The sequence below is a fragment of the Mus pahari genome, chromosome 17, assembly GCF_900095145.1.
Source record: "Mus pahari chromosome 17, PAHARI_EIJ_v1.1, whole genome shotgun sequence".
Classification (NCBI taxonomy): Eukaryota; Metazoa; Chordata; class Mammalia; order Rodentia; family Muridae; genus Mus; species Mus pahari.
The window spans coordinates 41,305,272-41,328,499 of NC_034606.1; the positions used below are offsets into that span (position 1 = coordinate 41,305,272).

Consider the following 23,228-nt stretch of genomic DNA (forward strand, 5'->3'; position numbering starts at 1 on the left):
CTCTGTGTTTTGCAGACTCGCCCTAGTTCTTCGAGGCACAATGGGCCTCCCATTCATCACCAGCTCCTGGCTGATCTCATCCACTCATACGCCTTCGCTTGCCACTCTAGAAGCGGATGACTCTCGAATCTATCTTTCCAGCCCGTGCAGCATGTTCTACTCCGAGATTCACAGCAGAAACACCCACCTCGCTTAGCACACCCCCAGGATCTTGTAGCACGTCTAAACTCCACCTGGAACTTCCTTCTGAAACTGGACCTCCCTCTCTATCACTTTGGTATAAGCAGTCACTCTACTACCCAGGCTAGACACTCCAGGGCTATCCCTGGCCCCATCCCTTGCCATCATTCCAAGGACCACCCCATTGAACATCTAAGGGCCTCTCAGTCCTGACCACTTTCTTCATCCATCTCCAAGACACCTCACTGCGAATGCAGACGGCTGCCATGGCCTCCTTCCTGCACACCACACAGTGGGGTTTCCCCTCCAGTATGTTCCACACTCCCTTTTTAAAAGCGCTTCTAAGTCTAGGTCAACATCAGCCTGTAGTGACCTGGGCGCTCCATCTTTCTCTAGCACACATAGGCTCACTCTTCGCATCCGTAGCTCCACCTTCCTCGTACTTCCTCATTCCTTCTCCTGGGAGGAACTTCCCGCACTTGATATTTATTATTTCAACCATCACTTCCTCAGGTAAGGATGCTCCGATCCAACTGCATCTACCCCACCCACACCACCACCTCCAAGAATTTATCACAGGGATAACTCAACATTTTCATGTGCTCAATATGATCATTCAGTTCATAGTGGCTGCTTATGACGGGCACTGTGACTCCGGTTCCTAACACAATGCCTGCCCAGACTGAGGAAAGAGGCACTGGGGCAAAAAGAAAACAGGGATAAGGTTTTTTTTTTTTTTTTTTTTATGATGCAATCTTTTGCTCATAAGTCTGTCACTGGCTGGATGAGACAGACCCACCTATATGATTGGAGGGGATCTCCTTTACCTAAAATCAGTATTGTATAAATGTTAACAACAACTACAAAACCACCTTCAAAGAAATGTCTATCCCAGCTTCCGACCAAAGACATGGGCACCGCACACTAGACTACCCAAAATAACCCATCGAATGGAAGCATCAGAGATGACATCAACTCAAAGACAAGACCATGGTACGCTTATTGTCATATGCCAGAGGGATATCCCACAGATGTATTTCATAAAGTTAGGAGGAATAACGAAAAGAACTCTTGTGTGGTCCTCAGGTACTCTTGTCCTTGAGGCCAGAGTGACTTAGGATTACCGCGCAGAGTGTCAGAGATAGGGGGGCAGGTCCCCCCATTGTGAGGTTCAGATAGAACACCCAACTTAGACTGACCCCAGCCCTGGCAGATCTCCTCTTCCTCAGCTCCACTCTCTACCAGAGTCTGCCCACAAGAATCTGGTCTGGAACTGGTCTTTACCTTCCTCTCCCTGACCCATGGAAAGCTTTGAGAGAAGATGACCACAGAGCCAGTGGAGGTCTCGAGGATCAGCCTCCATTGACTCCCAAGATCAGGCCCATGGCATTCTTTCTAGAAAGCTCTAGGAGAAGGGCATGTCAGGAGGACTCAGTCCTCGGCTCTTGAAATCCGTCAAGGAGGACTGGCTCCGGGTGTTGTTTGGAAGTCCTAGCAGAGGAACACAGCTACTTGTGTCTCTTCGGTTGAACACTGCTCCCCCAGGAGAGAGTTGTCTTCTATCAAGTGGACAGCTTCAAGAGGGACATACAGGGACCAGTGAGGGAGGAATGGGATATTTCGCTTAGCCAGCCAGATGAGCCAAGACAACGCAACCCTGGCCAACCGCAGAGAAACAGATGGCGCTGCTGGATCACCATCATGTCTTCGTTTTAGATTCTTGAGAGGATGAAACTCCGGAAGATTCAAGGACCCAAGGAGCAGAGATCGGGTGCAAAGGAAGAGTCACTACAGATAGGAGAAAAGGAACCTATGCCAGAAATGGAAACTCCTGAGCTGGGATTGCCTGGTGCTGGGCTACAGGAGACTCTCAGCCAGGAGCTAGAGAAGGAATGAAGCCAGAAGAAATTATGGGCCAATTTCCTGGCACACAAGACAGAACTTCCCCCAGGAGATAGCTGACAGATGAAATCCAGGCATGCTAATGTCAAAAGGAAAGAGCACCCTGCCCAGGAAGGCAGAATAATGAATATTCATCGACAAGTATCCCATCAACAAATGCCTGGGCCAAGCTGCACCCCTTGTTGTAGTCTGAGGTACTCTAGGGAGGCACACACCTACACTCACTGAACAGCCTGTGGAAAGCCGCTGAGGGGCACAGACAAAGGCAAGTGGTGTCGTATAGGACTTATCTGAAAGGGAAGTCCAGGGGCAGTAATAGCTCGAAGTAGGGTAAAGACGACAGCAGAAGAGGCGACTGTGAAAATAAAATTGGCCAGACCTTATCAAGACATTGCAGGCTGAGGTAAGGCAACACACAGGCCTGGAGGCCCAGAGAGCTGAGTCTGTTAGAGCAGAGGGCAAAGAGGAGGGCATAGGCTCTGACCTCACAATACCCAGAGACTACTAGGCCAGGCTTGCAGACTCTGGTGGCCTTTTCCAGCCCGGGCAAGGCCCCGGGCCCTGGGCAGCCTCCAGGTGCAGTGCCCTCCCTTGGGCTGCACCCTCTCCCCTTCCCTGGGGCATGTCTCTACTTACAAGTTATGAGGGGCTTCGGCATCAGATAGAGAGGCTGGTGCGGGAAAATGAGGAACTGAAGAAGCTGGTGCGGCTCATTCGGGAGAATCACGAGCTCAAGTCTGCAGTCAAGACTCAGGCAGGTGGCCTCTGCATCAGCGGGTTCACCGGCGGGCTTGGTGAGGCGGCGGCAGGCCTTCCCCAACATCAGGGTAACTATAAGAGGCCTGGGTATAAGGACAGTGGGGAGGGAAGGATGGAGCTGCACAGAGGGAGGAAAAACCAGGATGCTAGAGTCTGAAGAAACGGTGGAAAAGGGGCTTAGATGGTAACAAACAGAAGACATTGGCTTCAACAGATGGAGGCAGGATGAGAACATAGGACCTTTGGAAGACCAACCTAGGCCCCATAATATTCCTCATAGGAGCTTCCTCCCCACATTCCCCTCAACCTAACTTCTAAGCAGCATCAGAGTCTAAAAACTGCCCAGCTCAGGAATCCAAATCTTCTCCCCGCCAAGTCCAGTAGGCTGCCAGCCCCCCGCCCCCAGTCTCCACATCCCTGTCCTCCCTTGCCTTCAGCCTTTCCCAGGTCCCACCATCAGCACAGGCTCTTTCTCTCCGCTTTGTGACGCCAGAAGGAAGCTGAGGTGTGTGTGTGTTGGGGGGGAGGGGGGGGAGAAGCCAGGACCTAAAGTCGAGATTTAGGACTTGTTAGCGTGTGATAGAAGCCCTGGGGCTGGAGACAGCCAGAGCTGGGTGAGAGAAGAGAATCCAGCAAGGTTGCGAGCGTTCACGGGAATGCAGTTGAACTGAAGACCCTCGCTGAGCCCAGGTATAGGGATGGGGTCAGAGGGAGGTGGCATTCAAACACCAAGGGATGTCAGAGGCTATGAGGCCGGCCAAGGATAGCAATAGGAAGGGAGTGCTGAAAAGACGGTAAGCTGTGCGCAAAGAGTGGTCCAGGGGAGGAGAGCCTCTGAGAGTAGCAAGCTCCCAGGGCGTGACTGTAGATGCTATGGCTGATACAGATTCTAAGTGTACTCAAAAGAGGAAACACTAGTAGTAGTAATAATATCCATGTCCCTCCCTGCACAAGCCTTCCTGTCCCAGGGGTTGTGTTCTTTCCCGTCCGTGATTTTCCGTGAACGTGAACGTTTACAGCCTCTCCACCCCTACAGCGACCCGCCCTTGGTCACAGATCATCTTACCCTCCCTGCCTGCCCCTCTCTCTCTGTTCCCGAGGAGACATGACATCTCTCTTATCTAAGAGGAGGACTTTGCTCTGCCTGTCTAGACCTTCTACAGTCTGGCAGTGGACCCCCAGCAAAGCCATTCTGGAAAGGTTACGAGTAACACCCTAAGTGCCTTCTCCACCTCTGCACGGCATTTGGGGATGAATAACCCACAAGCCAAATCGGTTATCTACATCCTGACTCACAGTAATCACTTGAAGCTTCAGGCTTCAAGCCCTGCCCCTCCACCCTCGGGCCATCCACCTACTGCAGCCCTCAGAGTGAGCGAGAGAGAGCGCTACGAGTGAAAATAGCTTCCGAGGATCCAGAAGACCTAATTAATCCCTGGAAATAGTCTCACCAGGGCTTGGGGCTGGAGCGCAGTTGGTAGGGTGCTGGCTTAGCACGCGTGGAGCCCTGGGTTTGATCCCTAACCATAAAACTGGGCACGATTACACAAGCCCGGAGCAAGAAGATCAGAAATTCAAAGTCATTCTCACTACACAGTGATGTCAAGACCGGCCTGGATTATACAAGACACTGTCTCAGAAAGAAAAGAAAGTACAGCAGTTAATCCCTAACTAGACTAACTTCTGGTTGAGAAATTGAACCCTTGTACTAAGAGGTTGAAGTCCTTCCAGGCGGTGTCCATTCCTCCCCTGCTCCTCTCTGGCTGGATTTCCTACCAGTGAGCCTGGCTGTAGCGGGCACGCTACATGGCCCTAGCAATGCTCATAAGTACTGGTGCACCTCCAGTTTTTAATGTTGTATCATTAATAACTGAGATAACAGATAGGATGAAAACAAGAACCAACAACAACAACAACAACAAAAAAGTGGGGCGGTGGTGGCACACGCCTTTAACCTCTGAGTTCAAGGCCACCTTGGTCTATGCTAGGACAGCCAGGACTACACAAAGAAACCCTGTCGTCTCCACTCCTCCCCTCAAAAACAAAAACAAAAACACCACCACCAACAACAACAGACCACCACCATCAACAACAACAACAACCGGTCAGGGTGACAAAAATAATATGCATTGAAGAGATACAACATTTAAGACGTTCCATAGGCTAACAAACTAGATGCCAGCTTTCTACTTCAGGCCTTAGATTTTACTCCCTTTTAATTCACCATGTAAGTATGTATTTGTGTGTGAGTTTGTATGTGAGGGCATGCGCATGCCATGATACGTGTGTCGGTCGGAGACAACCTCAGGTGCTGGATCTTATCTTCATCTTGTTTGAGTCAGGGTTCCTCTTGTTTCTGCCACTGCACTGTATACTCTGGGCTACCCAGTCTGTGGCTTATGGGGGATGGCCCCAATCTCTGCTTTCGATAAACACATGTCGCCATGTCTGGCTTTTACATAGATTCCCATGACCCAAATCAGGTCTTCATGCTTGTATTAAGTGTTTCTATGCATTGAGCCATCTCCCTGGCCCTTGCGATTTTGAAATAGGATCTTATGATATAGCCTAGCCTGGTCTGGAACTCAATATGTAGCCCAGGTTGGCCTCAAAGTGGGTATCTCCGACAGCCTCTAGAGTGCAGACTGCATGCAACCATATCTGGTTTGTATTTTAAATCCCTGGGCCTGGAGAAATGGCTCAGTAGTTAAGAGCCTTGTTCTCTTGCAGAGGACCTGGGTTTGATTCCCAGCACCCACGTGGCAGCTCACAACCATCTGTAACTCCAATCCTTGACACTCTCTTCTGGCATCCTTGGGCACCAGGCCCACGTCATGCATAGACATACTTGCAGACAAAATACTCATACACACAGAACAAGAAATAAGAAGGCCTTGGAATATTTCAGATCTTTATGGAGGAGTTCAGACAGCTGGCAACGAAGGCAGAAAGCAACATTCTAAGGAGAAAGGGTGGTATAGATAAAGACCTGGCCCTCGTGTTGTGGGAGCGAGAACTAGACAAAAGCATAAGAGTACATGTGGTACCCAAGTGTCTGAAGTGATGAGAGGATGCGGGTACATAGTGTTGGTGTGTGCAACTGAAGTACATGATGTGCATGTGAGGACATATGTGTGCGAATATGTGTGGAGAACATACATGAGTTTGTGAGAACACAGCATGTACTCTTTGAGGAGGGTATGCTGTAAATATGTATGTGAGTAAATATTCCCAAATGGCTGTTAAGAAAATGTGCACGCTGCTGTGTTACACATGAATGTACGTGGTGCGGGAGCTTGTTTTTATATCGGATAGTGTAGGTTGTTCCTGTTTATGTAGTACTATTCTCGAATGTTCGTGTTAGGGGTCAGTGAGAGGTGAACCCTCAGCTGGAGAGATCATCAGGGGTCAGATCATGTCTGTGAATATTAAATGACATGCTAAGGATTTGCTCCTAAAAGCGATAAACCAAGGCTTGAGAGATCCAACAGGAAGTAGCCACATTTGTGCCCAGAAAGATCATTCCAGCTGCTGGGAGGAAGCACAACTGTCAGGGTTGGGGAGATGAGTTCTGGAGAAGCTTCTAGTCATTCAGGTGGGAGACCATAGCACGAACTGCGAGTGGACAGCGTAGTAAAAAGCAAATCCTAACTGTTGGGTGTAAAAGGGGGTAGACAGCCGAGCGTTGGTGACGCACACCTTTAGTCCCAGCACTCAGGAGGCAGAGGCTGGCAGATTTCTGAGATCGAGCCCAGCCAAGTCTATAGAGTGAGTTTCAGGACAGCCGGGGCTGCAGAGAAACCCTGTCTCAAAATAAAATAAAATAAAATAAAATAAAATAAAATAAAATAAAATAAAATAAAAAAGAGAGAGGGGTGATAAATACAGAGTGTGGAGTATGTCTGACTGGAAGGACTAGGGCTGACTGATGGTGGCATGTCCCAAGACACACGGTGGCTCTTATTCCCACATTTCCACTGTGCTCTCTCACCCATCTTGTTACAACAGATTATGATTTTTTTCTTTTATTTCTTTTTAATTTTTTTGACCTTTGATACAGAGCTGCATGTAGCCCAAACCAATTTTGAGCTCCTGATATCTCTGCCTCTCAGGCCCTGGGATAACAGGGCTGCCCCACCCACCTGGCTCCCACAGCCTGTTTCTGTGCGTGGGCTTTATCCTGAGGTCAGATTCTTCACGGGCTCAAGCTTTAATTTCTCTTTTTTCTTTTCTTTTCTTTTTAAATTTTATTTATTTTATGTATACATCATTGCTGTCTTCAGACACACCAGAAGAGGGCATTGAATCCCATTACAGATGGTTGTGAGCCACGATATCGTTGCTGGGAATTGAACTCAGGACCTCTCTGGAAGAGCAGACGGTGTTCTTAACCACTGAGCCATCTCTCCAGACCCTTAATTTCTCTTTGTAAGACCACCTTGTTCCTTTAAGCTCTGGTCCAGGGTTCTGATGTACCTAACTCGGGAGGAACACAGGGAAAAAAATATAGCCGGGCAGATATGAACAGATCTTAAACACATGGACTGTAGGTACTCAAAATCATGTATACCAGGCCCGCTGTCATACAGGACCAAGACCAGACAATGGGAAAAACAGGTGGTGGATGGGGTCTCTGGACCAAGGAATCATGAGTTCTTCCTAAGGGATCACACCCTAGCCTGACACTCCAGGAAGTTCAATAATCCTAAATTTAAATGTACTATTCTAGGTCATTGCAGAGGCCTATTTATCAGAGTAAGAAAGAAGAACGTTGTCTAAGCGTTAGCTTGAATAATAACTTCCAACCTTTCTGACACACAGCATGTGGGCTCCCATTTGAATTCCTGCCCACGGCTCTGACAATGTTAGAGGTGAGGCTGGAGAAAAGGAAGTGCAATTTTGGAGGATGTCGTCCTCCAGTGTAAGACATCCACAGAGAGAGTTTTGGAGACAGTGGGCAAACAGGAACCCTGAAAGCACAGAGATAGAAAAAATTCAAAAGCTGGTGGCGATTGAAGCCACCAGAGGGGTTAAGAACACGTGGCAAAGCCAGGTGGTGGTGGTATAAACCTTAATCCCAGCACCAGGAAAACAGAAGCAGGAAGATCTTTAAGTTTGAGGCCAACCTGGTCCACAGAATGAGTTCCAGGATGGAGCTACACACAGAGAAACCCTGTGTCAAAAAAACCAAAAAGCTAAAACAAAACCAACATTATTGGGACAGTGGCTCAGAGGTTAAGAGCACTGGCTGTTCTTCCAGAGGACTGGGGTTCAATTCCCAGCACTCACGTGGCAGCTCACAGCTGTTTATAACTCCAGTTTCGGGAGATCTGACACCCTCAGACATAACTGCAGGCAAAACACCAATGAACATAAAAGAAGAAGAAAAAAAACAAACCTAAAAAGGACACCTTGGGAGAGAGCACACGGTGGTAAGAGACTGGCAAGTACTAGTGAGAACAGGCAGAAACAAGCTGGCAGAGGTCGTGACAAGACACACAGGAAATGACAGGAGTTTGATGTCTTGGAGGCCAAGAGACAATTTCAAAGGAAATGGCGTCAGCCAGGCAAAGGGTTGCTCAACAGCCGAGCCAGAAAAGTGCTCACTATTTCCACAGCCTTTCGTGAACAATGACTTGGTATCCATGACTTCAATAGAAGTGTGATTTCAACCTCATTGACCAGAATGAGGTGAAGTGAGGACACAGAAAGAGCAGGGGCAGTGGGCTGGCTCCATGGGAAAGGGGGCTTGCTGCCTAGCCTAATATTCAGTTCCTAGACCCCACACTGTGCTAGGCGAGAACGGATTTCCACAAGTCATCCTCTGACTTACACACACACACACACACACACACACACACGCACACACTGATATGAATGTGTGCCTGTGCACAGACACAGGTGGTATAAACCCTTAAGCCCAGCACCAGGAAAAGGCAGAGTTGCTCTGTGTAGCTGGAACTCACTCAGTAGAGCACAGAGTTCCGCCTGCCTTTGCCTCCTGAGTGCAGAGAAAAAGAGATGACCGTGACTTTTTAGTTCAGGAAGTTTGGATTTGAAATTTGATTACTTCTCTCATTGCTGTGGCAAGATAAGCCTAAGGTAAAAGGGCTTATTTTATCTTGCAGTTTGAGAGGTTATACCGCGCACTGTGGTAAGGATGAGGATATGAGTCACACGTGTCTGCAGAGAGACATAAACACCAGTACTCAACTAGCTCTCTCCTTTTCATTCAGTCTAGGGTCCCAGGCCACGAGATAGCTCAACCCAGAGCCAACCCAGGTTTACCCACTCAGTTAATCCACTTTTGAAAGCCCTCACAGACACACTAAAAGTTAGGTTGACTTTTGGTTGGTTGGTTTTCATATTGAGATGGTCACTCCTGTGGTCCAAGCTGGTGTCCAATGTGCCATGTAGCTGAGAATTGACTGTGAACTCCCAACACCCTGCCTCCACTTCCCCGGGGCTAGGATTACACCACATTCTCTAGGATGCTCTGGCCGTTTCTTACATCCAAGCAAGTTGACAACAGAAGTTAACGTCACAGGCAGGCTAGGAGACAGAGCAGTAGCAAGGGAGAAGAAAGGAGTTTTCTCTGCGGGATACAGAGGCCTGAGTTTGTATTTGGAAGGAGCTAAGGGAGACTGCACACAATTTAAAGGGAGCTTTGGGGGAAGTGTTGTGGACTGAAGGGAAGAGCCCAGGAAGACCACACATGAAGGCTGAGTGAGGAGGGAGCTGTGGGGACTTCAGGTTCACTGACTCAATTTGCTCCGTAATCATTTTTCTGAGAGCAAGAGCAGAGCCAGGCATGGTGACAGTCATGGTGACAGACGCCTTTCCTCCAAGCACTCCGGAGGTAGGAGGTAGAGACAGGCGGACCTCTGTCAACTTGAGGCTATCCTGCTCTGCACAATGAGTTCCAGGCCAGTCAAGATGAGAGTCTGTTTCAAAAACCGTCAGGGCTGGAGGGGTGGCTCAGCAGTTTAAAGCACTGGTTTCTGGTTTCTCTTCCCGAGGACCCAGGTTCAACTCCCAGCACCCACGCAGCGGCTCACAACTGTCTGTAACTGCAGTGCCAGCTGTTCCCGATAGCCTCACGCAGACAAGCGTGCAGGCAGAGCACCAGGGGAAATAGAAATTTAGAAATCAAGCAGAGGGCTGGTGAGATGGCTCAGCGGTTAAGAGCACTGACTGCTCTTCCGAAGGTCCTGAGTTCAAGTCCCAGCAACCACATGGTGGCTCACAACCACCACCCGTAATGGGATCTGACACCCTCTTCTGGTGTGTCTAAAGACAACTACAGTGTATTTACATATAACAATAAATAAATCTCATATACATAATAAGTAAATAAATCTTTTCTTAAAAGAAAGAAATCAAGCAGAAAGCAAGAATAAGGGTGGAGAAGAAAAGGTCTGAAATAAAGATGGGAGAGGAACAGAGAAGGGAAACTGGAAGCACTGCTTGGTGACATAGTGAGCTAAAGTGTGCTACTCAGTTCTAGTCATCTGTAAGATTTCCAAAGACCTACGCCAGCACCTTATGTCTTTTCTTGTAGTAGTAACCGAGGCAGGCATGTAGTAGACTTTGATGGTTTAGCAAGAGTGTAGGCTAGCGATAGGCTGTACTGGCTGAGAGGAAGGGAAGATTGGGAGGGCTGTCCAAAGGAAAACCCTTCCCAGAGAGGCACAGCTTTCGGACCTTAGCACACACACAAGGAATGGAATTAGAGCAGAACAGGCTCAGAACCTCTCGCTCCTGAGACCTCCAGGCCTTGCTCAGATGCCCACCCCAGGCTGTCTCTGTGAGGCAGAGACAAATGCATGCAGGAACCATTAGAACAGCGGAAGAGAGTCAAAGGGAGAGCTAAGTGCTTAAGACTACAAAACAGGCCAGGCGTGGTGGTGCACACCTTTAATCCCAGCACTTGGGAGACAGAGGCAGGCGGATTTCTGAGTTCGAGGCCAGCCTGGTCTACAGAGTGAGTTCCAGGATAGCCAGAGCTACACAGAGAACCTCTTGTCTCTAAAACAAAACAACCTACAAAACAGTAGCTGACAACTGGCCCCTCTTCCCAGCAGTCAGACCTAGCTTGGTCCGGACAGTGGTGGCGCACGCCTTTAATCCCAGCACTTGGGAGGCAGAGGCAGGTGGATTTCTGAGTTTGAGGCCAGCCTGGTCTACAGAGTGAGTTCCAGGACATCCAGGACTATAAAGAGAAATTCTGCCTCAGGGAAAAAAATTTTTTTTAAGATATAGCAGCAGGAGGATTACAAATGCTTGGCCAGACTGCGCTACACAGCAAGGCCCTCGTTCAGAGAGACACAAGGGTCCAAGTGGCCCAGGCTAACAAGAACAGACAATGGTCAGCATGGGACAGACCACAGAGGTAAAATGGCTATGAAGTCTGAGCCATTTTATTAGTGTCACCTAACGCTCCATCCTTTTTCTTCTGGGCTTTCTAACCTTCCCTGTGTGCCACCTGCCTGTTCCAGTGGATGCCTCCTCCAGCAGGGGGCAGCCTTCTACCCCATCCCCCACTCCCACTTTTTCCCCCAGGAAAGAACCCTAATGCCCACCTGTTACCACCTGCCACCCACTTCCTTCCTCATCTTTAACCTACTCACAGGACCTGTCTCTACCCTGAGACTCAGGTTTTCAGAAGCCAGTTCTTGGATCACCGACCCGACCCTCCTAAGTCTACTCTCAGATTTGCCACAAAACACTGTCCCATACCAGATCCCTAACCTAGGATGCTGCGCTAGAGACCCTCCTCTCCTCAAGGCTCTCCTTCAGGACCAGGACCCCTCTCCCCTCCCCTCGGGACTCTATCTCATTACCTTCTATCTCAGGATCCTTTCCTAGGAATATCTTTCCCCTTCAGGGTCCTCCTCCCCTCAGGTCTCCCTTTCCCCAGGTCTCTTCCCTCAGGACCTACCTCCCCTTACATCTCCCTTCCCTGAGGACTTTCTTCTCAGCCATCCTCCTTCATCTTCCCTTGCTCTCTCCACATCCCTCCACCTCTGTAGAAAACCCAATTTGAAAGTCTTAGCTAAGTCTTACGTCCCCCTCCTTCCCAATACTCTTTCCTCTCAGCCTCAGACGCCTCATGTCGGGACCTCTTCTAGCACCGTGACCCCTGGGTGTCCCTCTAAGACTTGGCAGACCCTCTGAGCCCAGCCATGGCTTGGCCGGTCTGGGGTGGGGAGAGCCACTAAGAAGTAGAGGGGTGGTGGCTCCTAGACCCAGAGATGGAGCTGCCAGGCAGGGGCAAGTGTGAGAAAGAGCAGAGGGGCAAGGTAGGCAGGCAGGGAGACCTGGAGCATGTGATGAGGGAGGCCACAGCCATCGAAGAGTTACTCAAGGCAAGCTGCCTTCATAAACCCTCAGAGGTGGGCTTTTCTTTTTAAGCCCATTGTCTGATGTAACAAACTTATCTTTCTTAATTCTAGATGACTAAAATAAGCATACACCTGGGGCTGGAGAGATGGCTCAGTGGTTAAAAACAGTGGCTGCTCTTCCAGAGGTCCTGAGTTCAATTCCTAGCAACCACATGGTGGCTCTCGACCATCTGATGCCTTCTTCTGTCATGCGGGCTATAAATAAATAAAACTCTTTTAAAGAGATAAGCATGCACCCACCAATGAAATTTCTAATGTCTATAGGGTTCTAGCACGGTACCAGAACCTAGCAAGCTTTCGAATTTATAATCCCTAATCAACTCTATTCAAACTCTAACAAAGGGGCGAAGCATCAAAAGCCTGTCCATTTTTTAAATTAGAATCAAAAGCATGGGGCTGACATGTCTTAGAGGTGGGTTAGGGGGTACATTTCTACTTAGTGGAGAACCCCTTCCACAAGTGACGCCCTCTTACTAGAGCCCCCCAAACTCAAGCTTCTCTCTCCCGAGGCTGCTGCTGGTCTCAGTGGCTCTGACTAATGTCAAACCCTATGGATGCTATGTTTCTGCCAGGCCTTTCAGTGTGAGTAGGGTCTGCACCTGCAGAGCCCGTAGGACTACGCTATGGGCATGTAATCGAGCCAAAGATGTTCCCTTAGATGCCTGTGATCTTGATGTGTCCTTTTCTATAATAATTGTATGATTGTATGTTTACTTATCATCCAGTCCAAACTTTTAAAAATAACTATTTATTTTATGTATATAATAAGTACACTGTAGCTGTGGTTGTGAGCCACCATGTGGTTGTTGGGAACTGAACTCACGACCAGAGACCCACTGAGCCATCTCTTCAGCCTCCAATCCAAACGCTTAAAGTATACAACTTAATAACTTTAAATATATTCATTCATGTGTACAAACATCGACACAGACAACTTTAGAACACTCTCCTCCCTAAAAAGAAACTTCAGTCCTTTAGGGAGGTCGGTCCTTTAACGAGGGCGCTCTGCCTTCCGTGAGGGTGCACCGCCTTCCGTGCGCTCTCTGAGCTCTCACAAATGGCTGATGCGTTCACCAGCTCTGGACTGTATAATTGGGATCATTTACTGCATCCTTCCACTCAGTAATGTTTTCAAGGTTTGTTGCGGGGTTTATGACTGAAAAACATTTTGTTTATTCGCCAGTCTGCAGACATTTATTTAGGTTTGAGTTGTTTATTTTTTTAAAACTTTTATGAACAATGCTCCTACAAGCATCTGTGTACAAGTTGGGGGTTTTTGGTGGTAGAGGCTCCACGGTCTCAAGCGTGAGAGGCATGTGAAGTCCCAGCCCTGGGTCCTGTGTGCAAGCATCTTTGCCCAGGCATGCTGCTTTCTTTTGGTTTTGCTCAATCTACTCACAAGACAAAAGAAACAGAAACAAGAAAAAACGAAAATGCATTTCAAAACAGACTTCTCTCTATCCTTTTATTTTCATCTCACACTTATTTACTTGAAGGTAGACCCGTGGCAGTCAAAGAACAGACTGTGAGAGTCAGTTCCACCCTCCCACCTTGTGGGCCCCAGGGATTGAACTCAGATCCGGATGCTAGGCTGTAAGCACGTTTAACTCTTTGAGCTATCTTTCTGCCACCCAAAATAGATTTCTCTAGTTGGCAGTTTGAAATAAATAGCTAACAAGTATCTCCAAGCGCTTCGTGTTGTTTCTTTTGCTCTGGGGTCCTCTTGAGCCTGTTCTTTAAAGGCATTGTTTACTTATTTACTTGTATGGCTGTTGTGTGTGTAATTAGCCTGCCTGATAACCTCAGAGGAGGTCTGAGGAGGGCTGTGAGCCACCATGTGGATGCCTGAAAGCTGCAAAGAATGGAAACTGCTCCTAACCACTGAGCCACATCTCTCCAGCCCTGAGACTTTATTTCTTGGAACTCAGGTGGACATGTCAGCCATTATATTTCCAAAGGGATTTTTTTTTTAACCTTAATTAATTAACCTTTAAGTATCAATTAATCTTTTTCTTATCATTCTTATTTAAATGCAAATAGACAAATTATTTTTATTATAATTTTAACCCTGATACTGTTTGTTATATTCCTTTCTTTTTTTTTTTACAAAATATTCATTTACATATATACATTTTATATTAGATTAATGCACTACTATATATGTGTAATACATTATTACATATACACTTATTTCTGTTTGTTTAGGAGAATGCATACATACCATGGCATGCTTGTGGAGGTCAGAGGACAACTTACAAGGAGTTGGGTTCTCTCCCTCCCACCTCATGGGCCCCAGGGATTGAACTAAGGTTACCCGGCTCGGCAGCAGGCACCTTTACTGGCTGAACTATCTTGCCAGTCTGCAATAATCATGGTGGGAAAGGAGAAGAAAAGTCAAAATTTGCATATTGAAAATAGTGAAAACACACACAGAGAGCCCAATAAGAAGTACTGCTAATTCACTTATTTAATCAAAGACCAGACTTAGTCACTATTTGATTTTATTATATTCTTGCAGTCCATTGCCTCCTTCAGGACTGACCCTTGTTTGGATGGCTACTCGACACCTTCTTTTGCTTTCTGTCAGCTCTTTTAGAAAGTCTACACTGAATGTGATGATCAAAGAGCCCTTGATTTTAGCAGGTGGGGGGGGAGAGGGGATTGGTGCACACCTTTAGTCCCAGCACTTAGCAAGTGGATCTCTGTGAGTTCGAGGACAGCCTAGTCTACAGAGTAAGTTCTAGGACAGTCAGGGCTACATAAAGAGACTTAGTCTTGAAAGTAACAACCAAAAGGACAAGGAGAAGGAAGAGGAGGAGGAGGAGGAGGAGGAGGAGGAGGAGGAGAAAAAAGAGGAGGAGAAAGAGGAAGAAGAGTGGAAGAAAGAAGGAAGGAAGGAAAGAAAGCGAAAGAAACTGTTTGATTGGGTTTAGAGATCTGGAGGGTTAGAGTCCATGATGGTGGAGCACACACTGAGTCAGAAGCAGCCGAGAGCTCACATCTCAAGCAGTAAGCAGCAGGCAGAGAGCACACCACACGGAGAAATGATGCAAGTCTTTTGAAACCTGAAAATCTGTCCCCAGTGACACACCTCCTCCAACAAGGCCACACCCTTAACCCTTCCCAAAACTTCCACCAACTAGGAACCAACTGTTCAAACATATGAGCCTTCGGGGGCTGACCTCATTCAAACCACCACAAGGCCTTTTAAATATCCTTCACAGAGGCACCGAGGTCTTATACAAACCTCACAAGGTGAGCATAACCCTGACGCAGTGCAGCGGGTACTCAGTTCAGTACCAATAGCAGTGGGTACTCAGTTCAGTACCACTAACAGCAGGTGCTCAGTTCAGTACCAATAGCAGTGGGTACTCAGTTCAGTACCACTAACAGCAGGTGCTCAGTTCAGTACCACTAACAGCAGGTGCTCAGTTCTGGGGAAACCATATGTCCTCTGTTCAGGCTCTTTTTCTACACACTCCACATACCCAGCTCTGCCACTTGACAACCCTTCTGGCCCAGTGGGGCTGCCTCATGCTGGTATCTCCTGATTGGCCACAGAGACTGTCTCTCTTCTAGTGGTTTTGGCTACTTCCACACTAGAATGATAGCTTGAGTAGTCACTGCAGAAGCCAGGTGACTTGTCCCATTTCAGGAAGTTCTTGCTAACCCAGCAGTCCATGACTTGTGTGAAACACATGGGCAGAGACAGTCTCCAAGGTGATGAGATCTTCAAACCATGAGATGGGTTATTAGCAGCTCATATTTTTTTCTGCATCTCCATTCTTTCCCTATAGTAATCATTTACTGTTTTATAATAATAATAATAATAATAACTACCGAGCAGCGCAGAAATAGAATCTTTACCACACATGCTTGATGGGTGGGGTCAATCACTAGCATCACACACACACACACACACACACACACACACACACACACACACACAAATTAAGGGAATATTCTGGGCTAGAGAGATGGCTTAGAGGTTAAGATCACAGACTACTCTGGTTAGAGCCTAAATTTGGTTCCTAGCACCCATGCCACACAGCTCCCAATCACCTGTAACTTCAGCTGCAGTAGACCTGAAGCCTCTGGTATCCATGGGAACCTGTGCATGTACATCCACCACACACACACACACACACACACACACACACATACACACACACGAAATAAAAATATTTTTTGAGACAAGATTTCTCTGTATAGTTCTAATTGTCCTGGAACTTGCTCTGTAGACCAGGCTGTTGAACACCCACCCCTGCTTCCCAGTGCTGGGATTAAAAGCATGTGCCACTAGGCCCGGCTGTGAAAATCTTTTTAAAAGGGTAGATTCTGAAGTAGTTTTTTTAAATGAATTGTTTTGTTTTAAAGATTTTTTTTTACGTTAGGTATATGAATGTTGCCCGCATATATGTCTGTGTACCACATACATACAGTCCCACAGAATCCAGAAGGGAGCATTGGATCCCCTGGAACTACAGACAGTCGTGACCTGCTGAGAAAGTATTAGCGATCAAACTGGGGTTCTCTAGAAGAGCAGCCAGTGCTCTTAACCACTGAGCCATCTCTCCAGCTCAGCAAAATCAAAGTTGCTTTTTCAATTATTATTACATTGTACAGTTACAAAAACTCTTCTGAACTCTGCCCTTGCAGCAACCATGTCTCCAAGGAATTTCCCTCCCAAAAGCCATGAAGGGAATTCTGCTTCAGAAGTAAAAAAGAATAAGATCTCTGCCCCATTCCTCTATAGGAGTCCAAAGATAGCCAGCAACCATTCTGGGCCTCTCTGAGTGATGGCTGTGTCTAACTAGCTGTCAAGAACCTGCATGCCGACTCTGGTAGACTATGTGTGGCCCTAGGCTGCATGAGGCTCACCTACTCTGACCCTTGGAGGTCCTACCAGTGGGACAAATCTCTCCGCAAGGTTAAGGCCGGGTTCACTCCTCCCAGCCAAAAGCAGGGGTCAGGTTAGCTGTCTGCGAGTGCGACCACTAGGAGGCGCTCTTCTCCTGGGTGTGGGGTTCGCGGCAGAGAGGGGCAGAGCCAGGACCAGAACCCTCTAAAGTGGCACAGAATGCTCTCTGTGCTGAATGCCTCTGGCTACTCCACAGACGCCCTCATCCAGCCTATCTAAGGAATGATACTTAGAGAGGGCAGGTCAAGCCAGCCAGCTCAGCAGACAGATACCTTGACCAGACATGTTCATGAGTGGGTCTTCGTGTTCTTTCTGTATCCACAGGTGTATTTCTGCCCCCAGCCTCAGCAGCAGCGAAGGAGCCCCGCGCAGAAGACTTGGGGATGGTGGCACTGGCACCTCTGACTGACATGTTGAATACCCCACAGCTCGGACCTGCAGCAGGCTCCCTTGTGAACCCCCTGGCTGCTGCCCTTAACCCACTGCTGTCTGGCCAAATACCCTTGTCGCAGAACAACCAGTTTGCCAATCTTGTGCCATGCTCCGTGAGCAACCAACTGACCAATCCTACTACAGTTTCCCCAGGGGTCACCTTGGCCAGTTCTCTGGGTTTACCCTCGACTGGACCCCTAAACAGTCAAATGACTAGTCCCATGACTGTACCCCCGGGGACCACTCTGGCCAGCTCACTGGGCCTGACCTCAACTGGTTCCCTAACAACAAGCAGCCAGCTGGTAGGCCCCCTGGCTGTATCTCAGAGCAGCCCCATCATGGCTCCCCTGGCAGGCACGGTGGCAGTCTCTCTGAGTAGTCCCCTGCTCTCCTCCACAGCTCCCCCTCTAGGTGTTGCTCAGAACATACTGCCCAACCCCATAAACAACATAGGGCAGCCAGAGACGCCAAGGGTGCGGCTGGCAGAGCCGACCCAAGGAAACTTCTCTGGAACTCCAGCCTGTGCAGGACCAGCTCCCACATCCAAAGGTAATTGGGTGCCCTGGGTAAGCCGATTCTTGCTCTCAGGCTGCCTCACCCTAACCCCTCCTCTCATTTCCACTCCTCCACATCCCAGTCCCCAGTGAGCACCCCCAGCGGAGACAGGACACAAAGCCCCTCGACATGTTTGTGGGTGCACCCCTCTTGACTACCCCCTCTATGAGTACCATGGCCACATCCAGTCCCACAACAAATGTTTACGCCACCTTGGATACTCGAACTCAGACTGATGTTTCCCAGGAACAAATGCCCCCCACTTTTGTCCAAAGCTCTCCAACAGGCTCTCCTTCCTCTCACAGTCCCCAGCTCTGCCCCAGCTCCTGCCCCCCAGGCTGCTGAAAATGGTTCCCCTTCAAGAAACACCCACACCACCTCCCCCTCCAGGGTGCACCAATCCCCTACCCGACCTGTGCCCAATCCCCATTCTCCTCCATGCAACCTCCCCTCCCTTCCCCGCACCTCATCCTCTTCGGCTTCAGTCAATGATACCCGGGGTTCACGCGTGACGGAACAGTCTCGGAAGAATGTCCTGGAGATGGAGCGGAAGACACCCCACCGAAAGTCTAACAAGTTACCTGACAGTCCCCGAGGTCAGTTACACTACAGAGAATGGACGTGAGTGTGGTGCTGCCATTTCCACTCGGACTCCTCACCACAGTCCCACCCTGCTGAGACCCTCTGTCATTCCCAGAAGCAAAACAGCTAGCCTGTGAGAGGCTAGTGGGGGAAATCGCCTTCCAGCTAGACCGAAGAATCCTGTCCAGCATCTTCCCAGAGCGCGTGCGTCTCTACGGCTTCACTGTCTCCAACATCCCAGAGAAGATCATCCAGGTGTGTGGCTGTCTGTCTCCCACATTGCCAGAGGGGCCTTCACGGCCTTCACAGATGGGGCAGTAAGCTCAGTCGGTACTGAAGGACCAGGCATTTATGGGGAGGGACTCTGAGATGGAGGGAGCCCATAGCTGTGAAGTGTTGAGTACCCACCCGGTAATGGAAGCCCAGGAAACAAACGTTACAGACTGTAGCAGAGAGAGGGGTGGGGTTTCCTCCAGGGAGCAGGGAGCACTCCTCTTCTGCCTCCTAGAGGGTCTTTGGCTGAGCAGCACCAACCCCCTGGGGGCTGAGCCAACAAACCTAAAGAATTCTATGGCCCATTGCCTTCAGCATCCCCAATGCTCACTGGACACCACAGGGAACACAGATCCACAAAGTACTGGATCGTGTCACTGTAACCCTGTCTCTTACAGGCGCAGACAGCACTGGCAAGGGGGTAAGGACTGGGGACATGGGTCTGTACTTGGTTGGATACCCCTGCCTTGTGAGACCATGCACAAGGCCTATCCCTGTATACATCTGAGCTTTTCTCGGGGGAAAAAATGGCTTTCCAGTGTTGTCAGTTGCCTATTCTCTTAGGCCATCTTTGTGTACAAATTACATTGTAATGACTTCTGATTGCACAGGCTGATTCTTTTTTTTTTTTTTTTAATTTTGTTTATTTAATGTATGAGTGCTCTACTGCATATACATTCACCTGCCTGAAGAGGGCATCAGATCCCATTACAGATGGTTGTGAGCCACCATGTGGTCCCTGGGAATTGAACTCAGGACCTTTGGAAGAGCAGGTTAAGGGCACCATTAACTGCTGAGCCATCTCTCCAGCCCAAAAGTTTGAGTTTTTAAGAAAATCTTCTTACAGATTTGTTTTCCTTTTATTATGTGTATGCGTGTATGGGAGGGTTGTCCACAGAGGCCAGATCTTCTCAGTTGTGAGCTGCCTGTTCCCCAGGAAAAGCAGCAAGTGCTTTTAACAGCTGAACCTTCTCGCCAGCCCCTCGAGTTTTTTTGTTTTGTTTTGAGTCTTTGACTCTCCTATAAGCAGTCAAGCTAGAAGTTATAAGGTGAGGTATGTCTTCTCTCCAGCTCGAAAACACCTGACTAACTCCAGGGACCACCAAGACACAGAATAGTACCCTCTGCATCAGGATGACTCTAGGACTAAAGGGGCAGACCCTGGGACTGAGGGACAAGAGAAAAATGACAAGGAGACAGAGGACTGTGTGGACGTGATGGTAGCAGAAAATGAGGGGCACAACCTGTCTATGGAGACCTCAAAGAAGTTCCCTCGTGGTCAGTTGGTACAGCATCTGAGAGCTCAGAGCTGCCAACGCAAGGAGGATGCCCAGTGCTTGCCAGCATCCCTCTAAGACTTGCGTCTATGAGGGCTCCTTAGTCTGTCTGGGTCCAGCTCTCCGTGTCCATTTTGGAGGAGACTGTAAGAGGAGAAGGAGGAGGAGGAGAGGGCGTGTGTTATGATGGGCTAGGATGCAGTGGTGTGTTGGTTGGGCATGTGAATCGAGTGAACCAAAGGGGTCTTTCGATTGCTGGACTTCAACACTTTAACATCTGGACTTTGGTTGTCAGCTTCAGGAGGAGGAAGTGGCCAAATGAGGTAAAACACCTTGGCAGCCAGGGTTAGGAATGGAATCTAATGGTTTTGAGCAAGGCAGAGGGAATGGAGGAGAAGGGCAAGGCCTGCCAGAGCCGTGTATCCCTAGTTACTAGGTAGGGATACTATGTAGCCCAGGCTAGCCTTGAACCTGAGATAATGTTCCTATCTCAGTCTCTAGTTCCATATGTATAGGCGTTAGCCACCATGCCCACATATTCTTTTAATCTTTAAAATACTGGGCTGGAGAGAGGGTTCTCTGGTTAAGCACATGTACTGCTCTTCCAGAGGACCTAAGTTCAATTCCCAGAATCCATATCTGGTGGCTCACAACCACTTTACAACTCCAACTCCAAAGGTTTCCAACACCCCTGCCTGGGTGGGACCCTGCATTCGTGTGTGCATACTCAGGGACTAACACATACATAAATTTTTTTTTAAAAAAATACATGTTTTTATTAATGTTGAACCAAGAAATTGAATATACTTCATAAAAATTGATATATGGAACTGATACAAAAACCATCAAACTCAGTGCTTCCATGTAGCTCAGCTGGTGGAAATGCTTGACTAGCAATACTACATAAACCAGATTCAGTGCTACATGCCTTCAATCCCAGAATACACACAGAGTTTTACTGCTGTGAATAGACACCATGACCAAGGCAACTCTTTTTTTTTTTTTTTTTTTTTTTTTTTGGTTTTTTTTTCGAGACAGGGTTTCTCTGTGTAGCCCTGGCTGTCCTGGAACTCACTTTGTAGACCAGGCTGGCCTCGAACTCAGAAATCTGCCGGCCGAGGCAACTCTTAATCAGGACAACATTTAATTGGGGCTGGCTTTAACAGGTTCAGAGGTTCAGTCCATTATCATCAAGGCAGGAGCATGGCAGCATCTAGGCAGGTATGGTGCTGGAGAGGGAGCTGAGAGTTCTACAGCTTGTTTGGAAGGCAAACTGAAGACTGGCTTCGGCATTGCTGGGAGGAGGGTCTCAAAGCCCACCCCCCACAGTGACTCACTTCCTCCAACAAGGCCACACCTATTCCAACAAAAGCCACACCTAAACTAAGGACTTTCATCTGATGAGCCTGGAGCCAGGGGAATGGGAACTCCAGCTTAGCTCATCAGATCAAAGTCCTTAGCTTGGTGGAGGTTGTCTGGGAGCACAGTGGGGTCTTCTGCAGAAGGGTTAGACTGGAGTTCTGTAGGCTCCCCTTCCCCCCCTCCTCCTCCTTCTCATCCTCCTCCTCCTCTTCTCCTGGTGCTTGGTGATCCAGGGCCTTGTGCAAAGGCCAATACTCTACCAGGCCTCAATTCTTTCCTCACCACAGATCACATTGGCTACATCTTTTTGCAAAAATAGATAAAGCAACAAATCCCACAGACTACCTTTCCTGAGTCTATCTAAGGAGCGCACTAGCCTTCTCTTTGCGCTCCTCCCTACCGGACAGATTTGCTTTCTCAGACAAACCATCCAGTGTGCTTGGCTGCAGACAGCAACTGAGATACACAGATAAGGATTTATTATAATAAGGTCCCCAGCTCCAGGAAGAACACAAAATGGAGTTTATCGTACTGCCCAGAAAAATGTCAACACACCAAGGGACTTTCCCAGTGAATATACCAGGGGCTCCATTCCCAAGTCAGCAGATAGATCCAGTTGATGGTGCCCCCCAGTTGAGTACGGCTGTCCCTGAAGAGCCAGTCCTATATCCATGGTACTCCCCAGAGACCCGCCCACATGGCAGTCCCATCTGTCAGTCAGCATGCACGTGCTTCATAGAAATGTCAGTACCTTGACTCCACAGGGGCCTCGGGAAAGGTGATGTTTAGAAAGGCCTTCCTGCCCTGTTAGAACAGTGTCTGTTTTTCCAGGTTAAGGGCTATTAGCTCTTGGCAAAGCATGCAAACTCTGGGGTCGGCAACCTGAGAGTATGAAGAACTCCCTGTGCCCCCATACTGGAAGTCACACAGTCCCACATAGCTGGTGGAAGGAAAAGAACAGCGGGATGCATGTCTCTAGCAGCTTTGGGGAGCCTCTGGGCCTGCCTGAGTTGGGTTTTTTTGGGGCGCCTTGACCTCAGGCCCAGCCAGCCCTCTGGACCTTTCGGGGACCATGGCTTCTCCTCCCTTGGCATCCTCATGGCAATACTTCACAATTTTCCCCTTTCCCCGGCCTCCCTTGCCCCTGCTCTTCCTGCCTGCCTGTGAGCCAGGGTGTGTGTGTGTATAGTCCCTGATGGCCGCTCTCCCCAACAGGCCTCCCTAAACCCCAGTAACCACAAGTTGGATGAGGACCTGTGCCAGACGCTCACACAGCGTTACGTGAGCATCATGAACAGGCTTCAGTGCTTAGGCTACAACGGACGGGTGCACCCCGCACTGACAGAACAGCTGGTGAATGAGTATGGCATCCTGCGTGAGCGGCCTGAGCTGGCCGCATCTGAAGGTGGCTCCTACACGGTGGACTTCTTGCAGAGGGTGCTATTGGAAACGGTGCACCCCAGCATGCTCACCGACGCCCTCCTGCTGCTCTCCTGCCTCAACCAGCTGTCCCACGATGACGGCAAGCCTATGTTCATCTGGTAACACCCGGTGCCCGGCTGGCCCAGGCTCACTTCGCCC

General features: G+C 48.8%; 1 protein-coding gene across 1 annotated transcript; it reads left to right on the forward strand.

Annotated features, from left to right (window-relative positions):
• Window positions 1–2,704: 2,704 nt before the first annotated feature.
• On the forward strand, window positions 2,705–23,192 carry Spatc1 (spermatogenesis and centriole associated 1). The gene is given in 8 exon segments (XM_021217218.1): window positions 2,705–2,909; window positions 11,204–11,209; window positions 17,491–17,686; window positions 17,768–18,147; window positions 18,236–18,450; window positions 18,452–18,749; window positions 18,851–18,990; window positions 22,863–23,192. Coding segments are annotated over 8 exon segments (1,770 nt in total).
• Window positions 23,193–23,228: the final 36 nt, after the last annotated feature.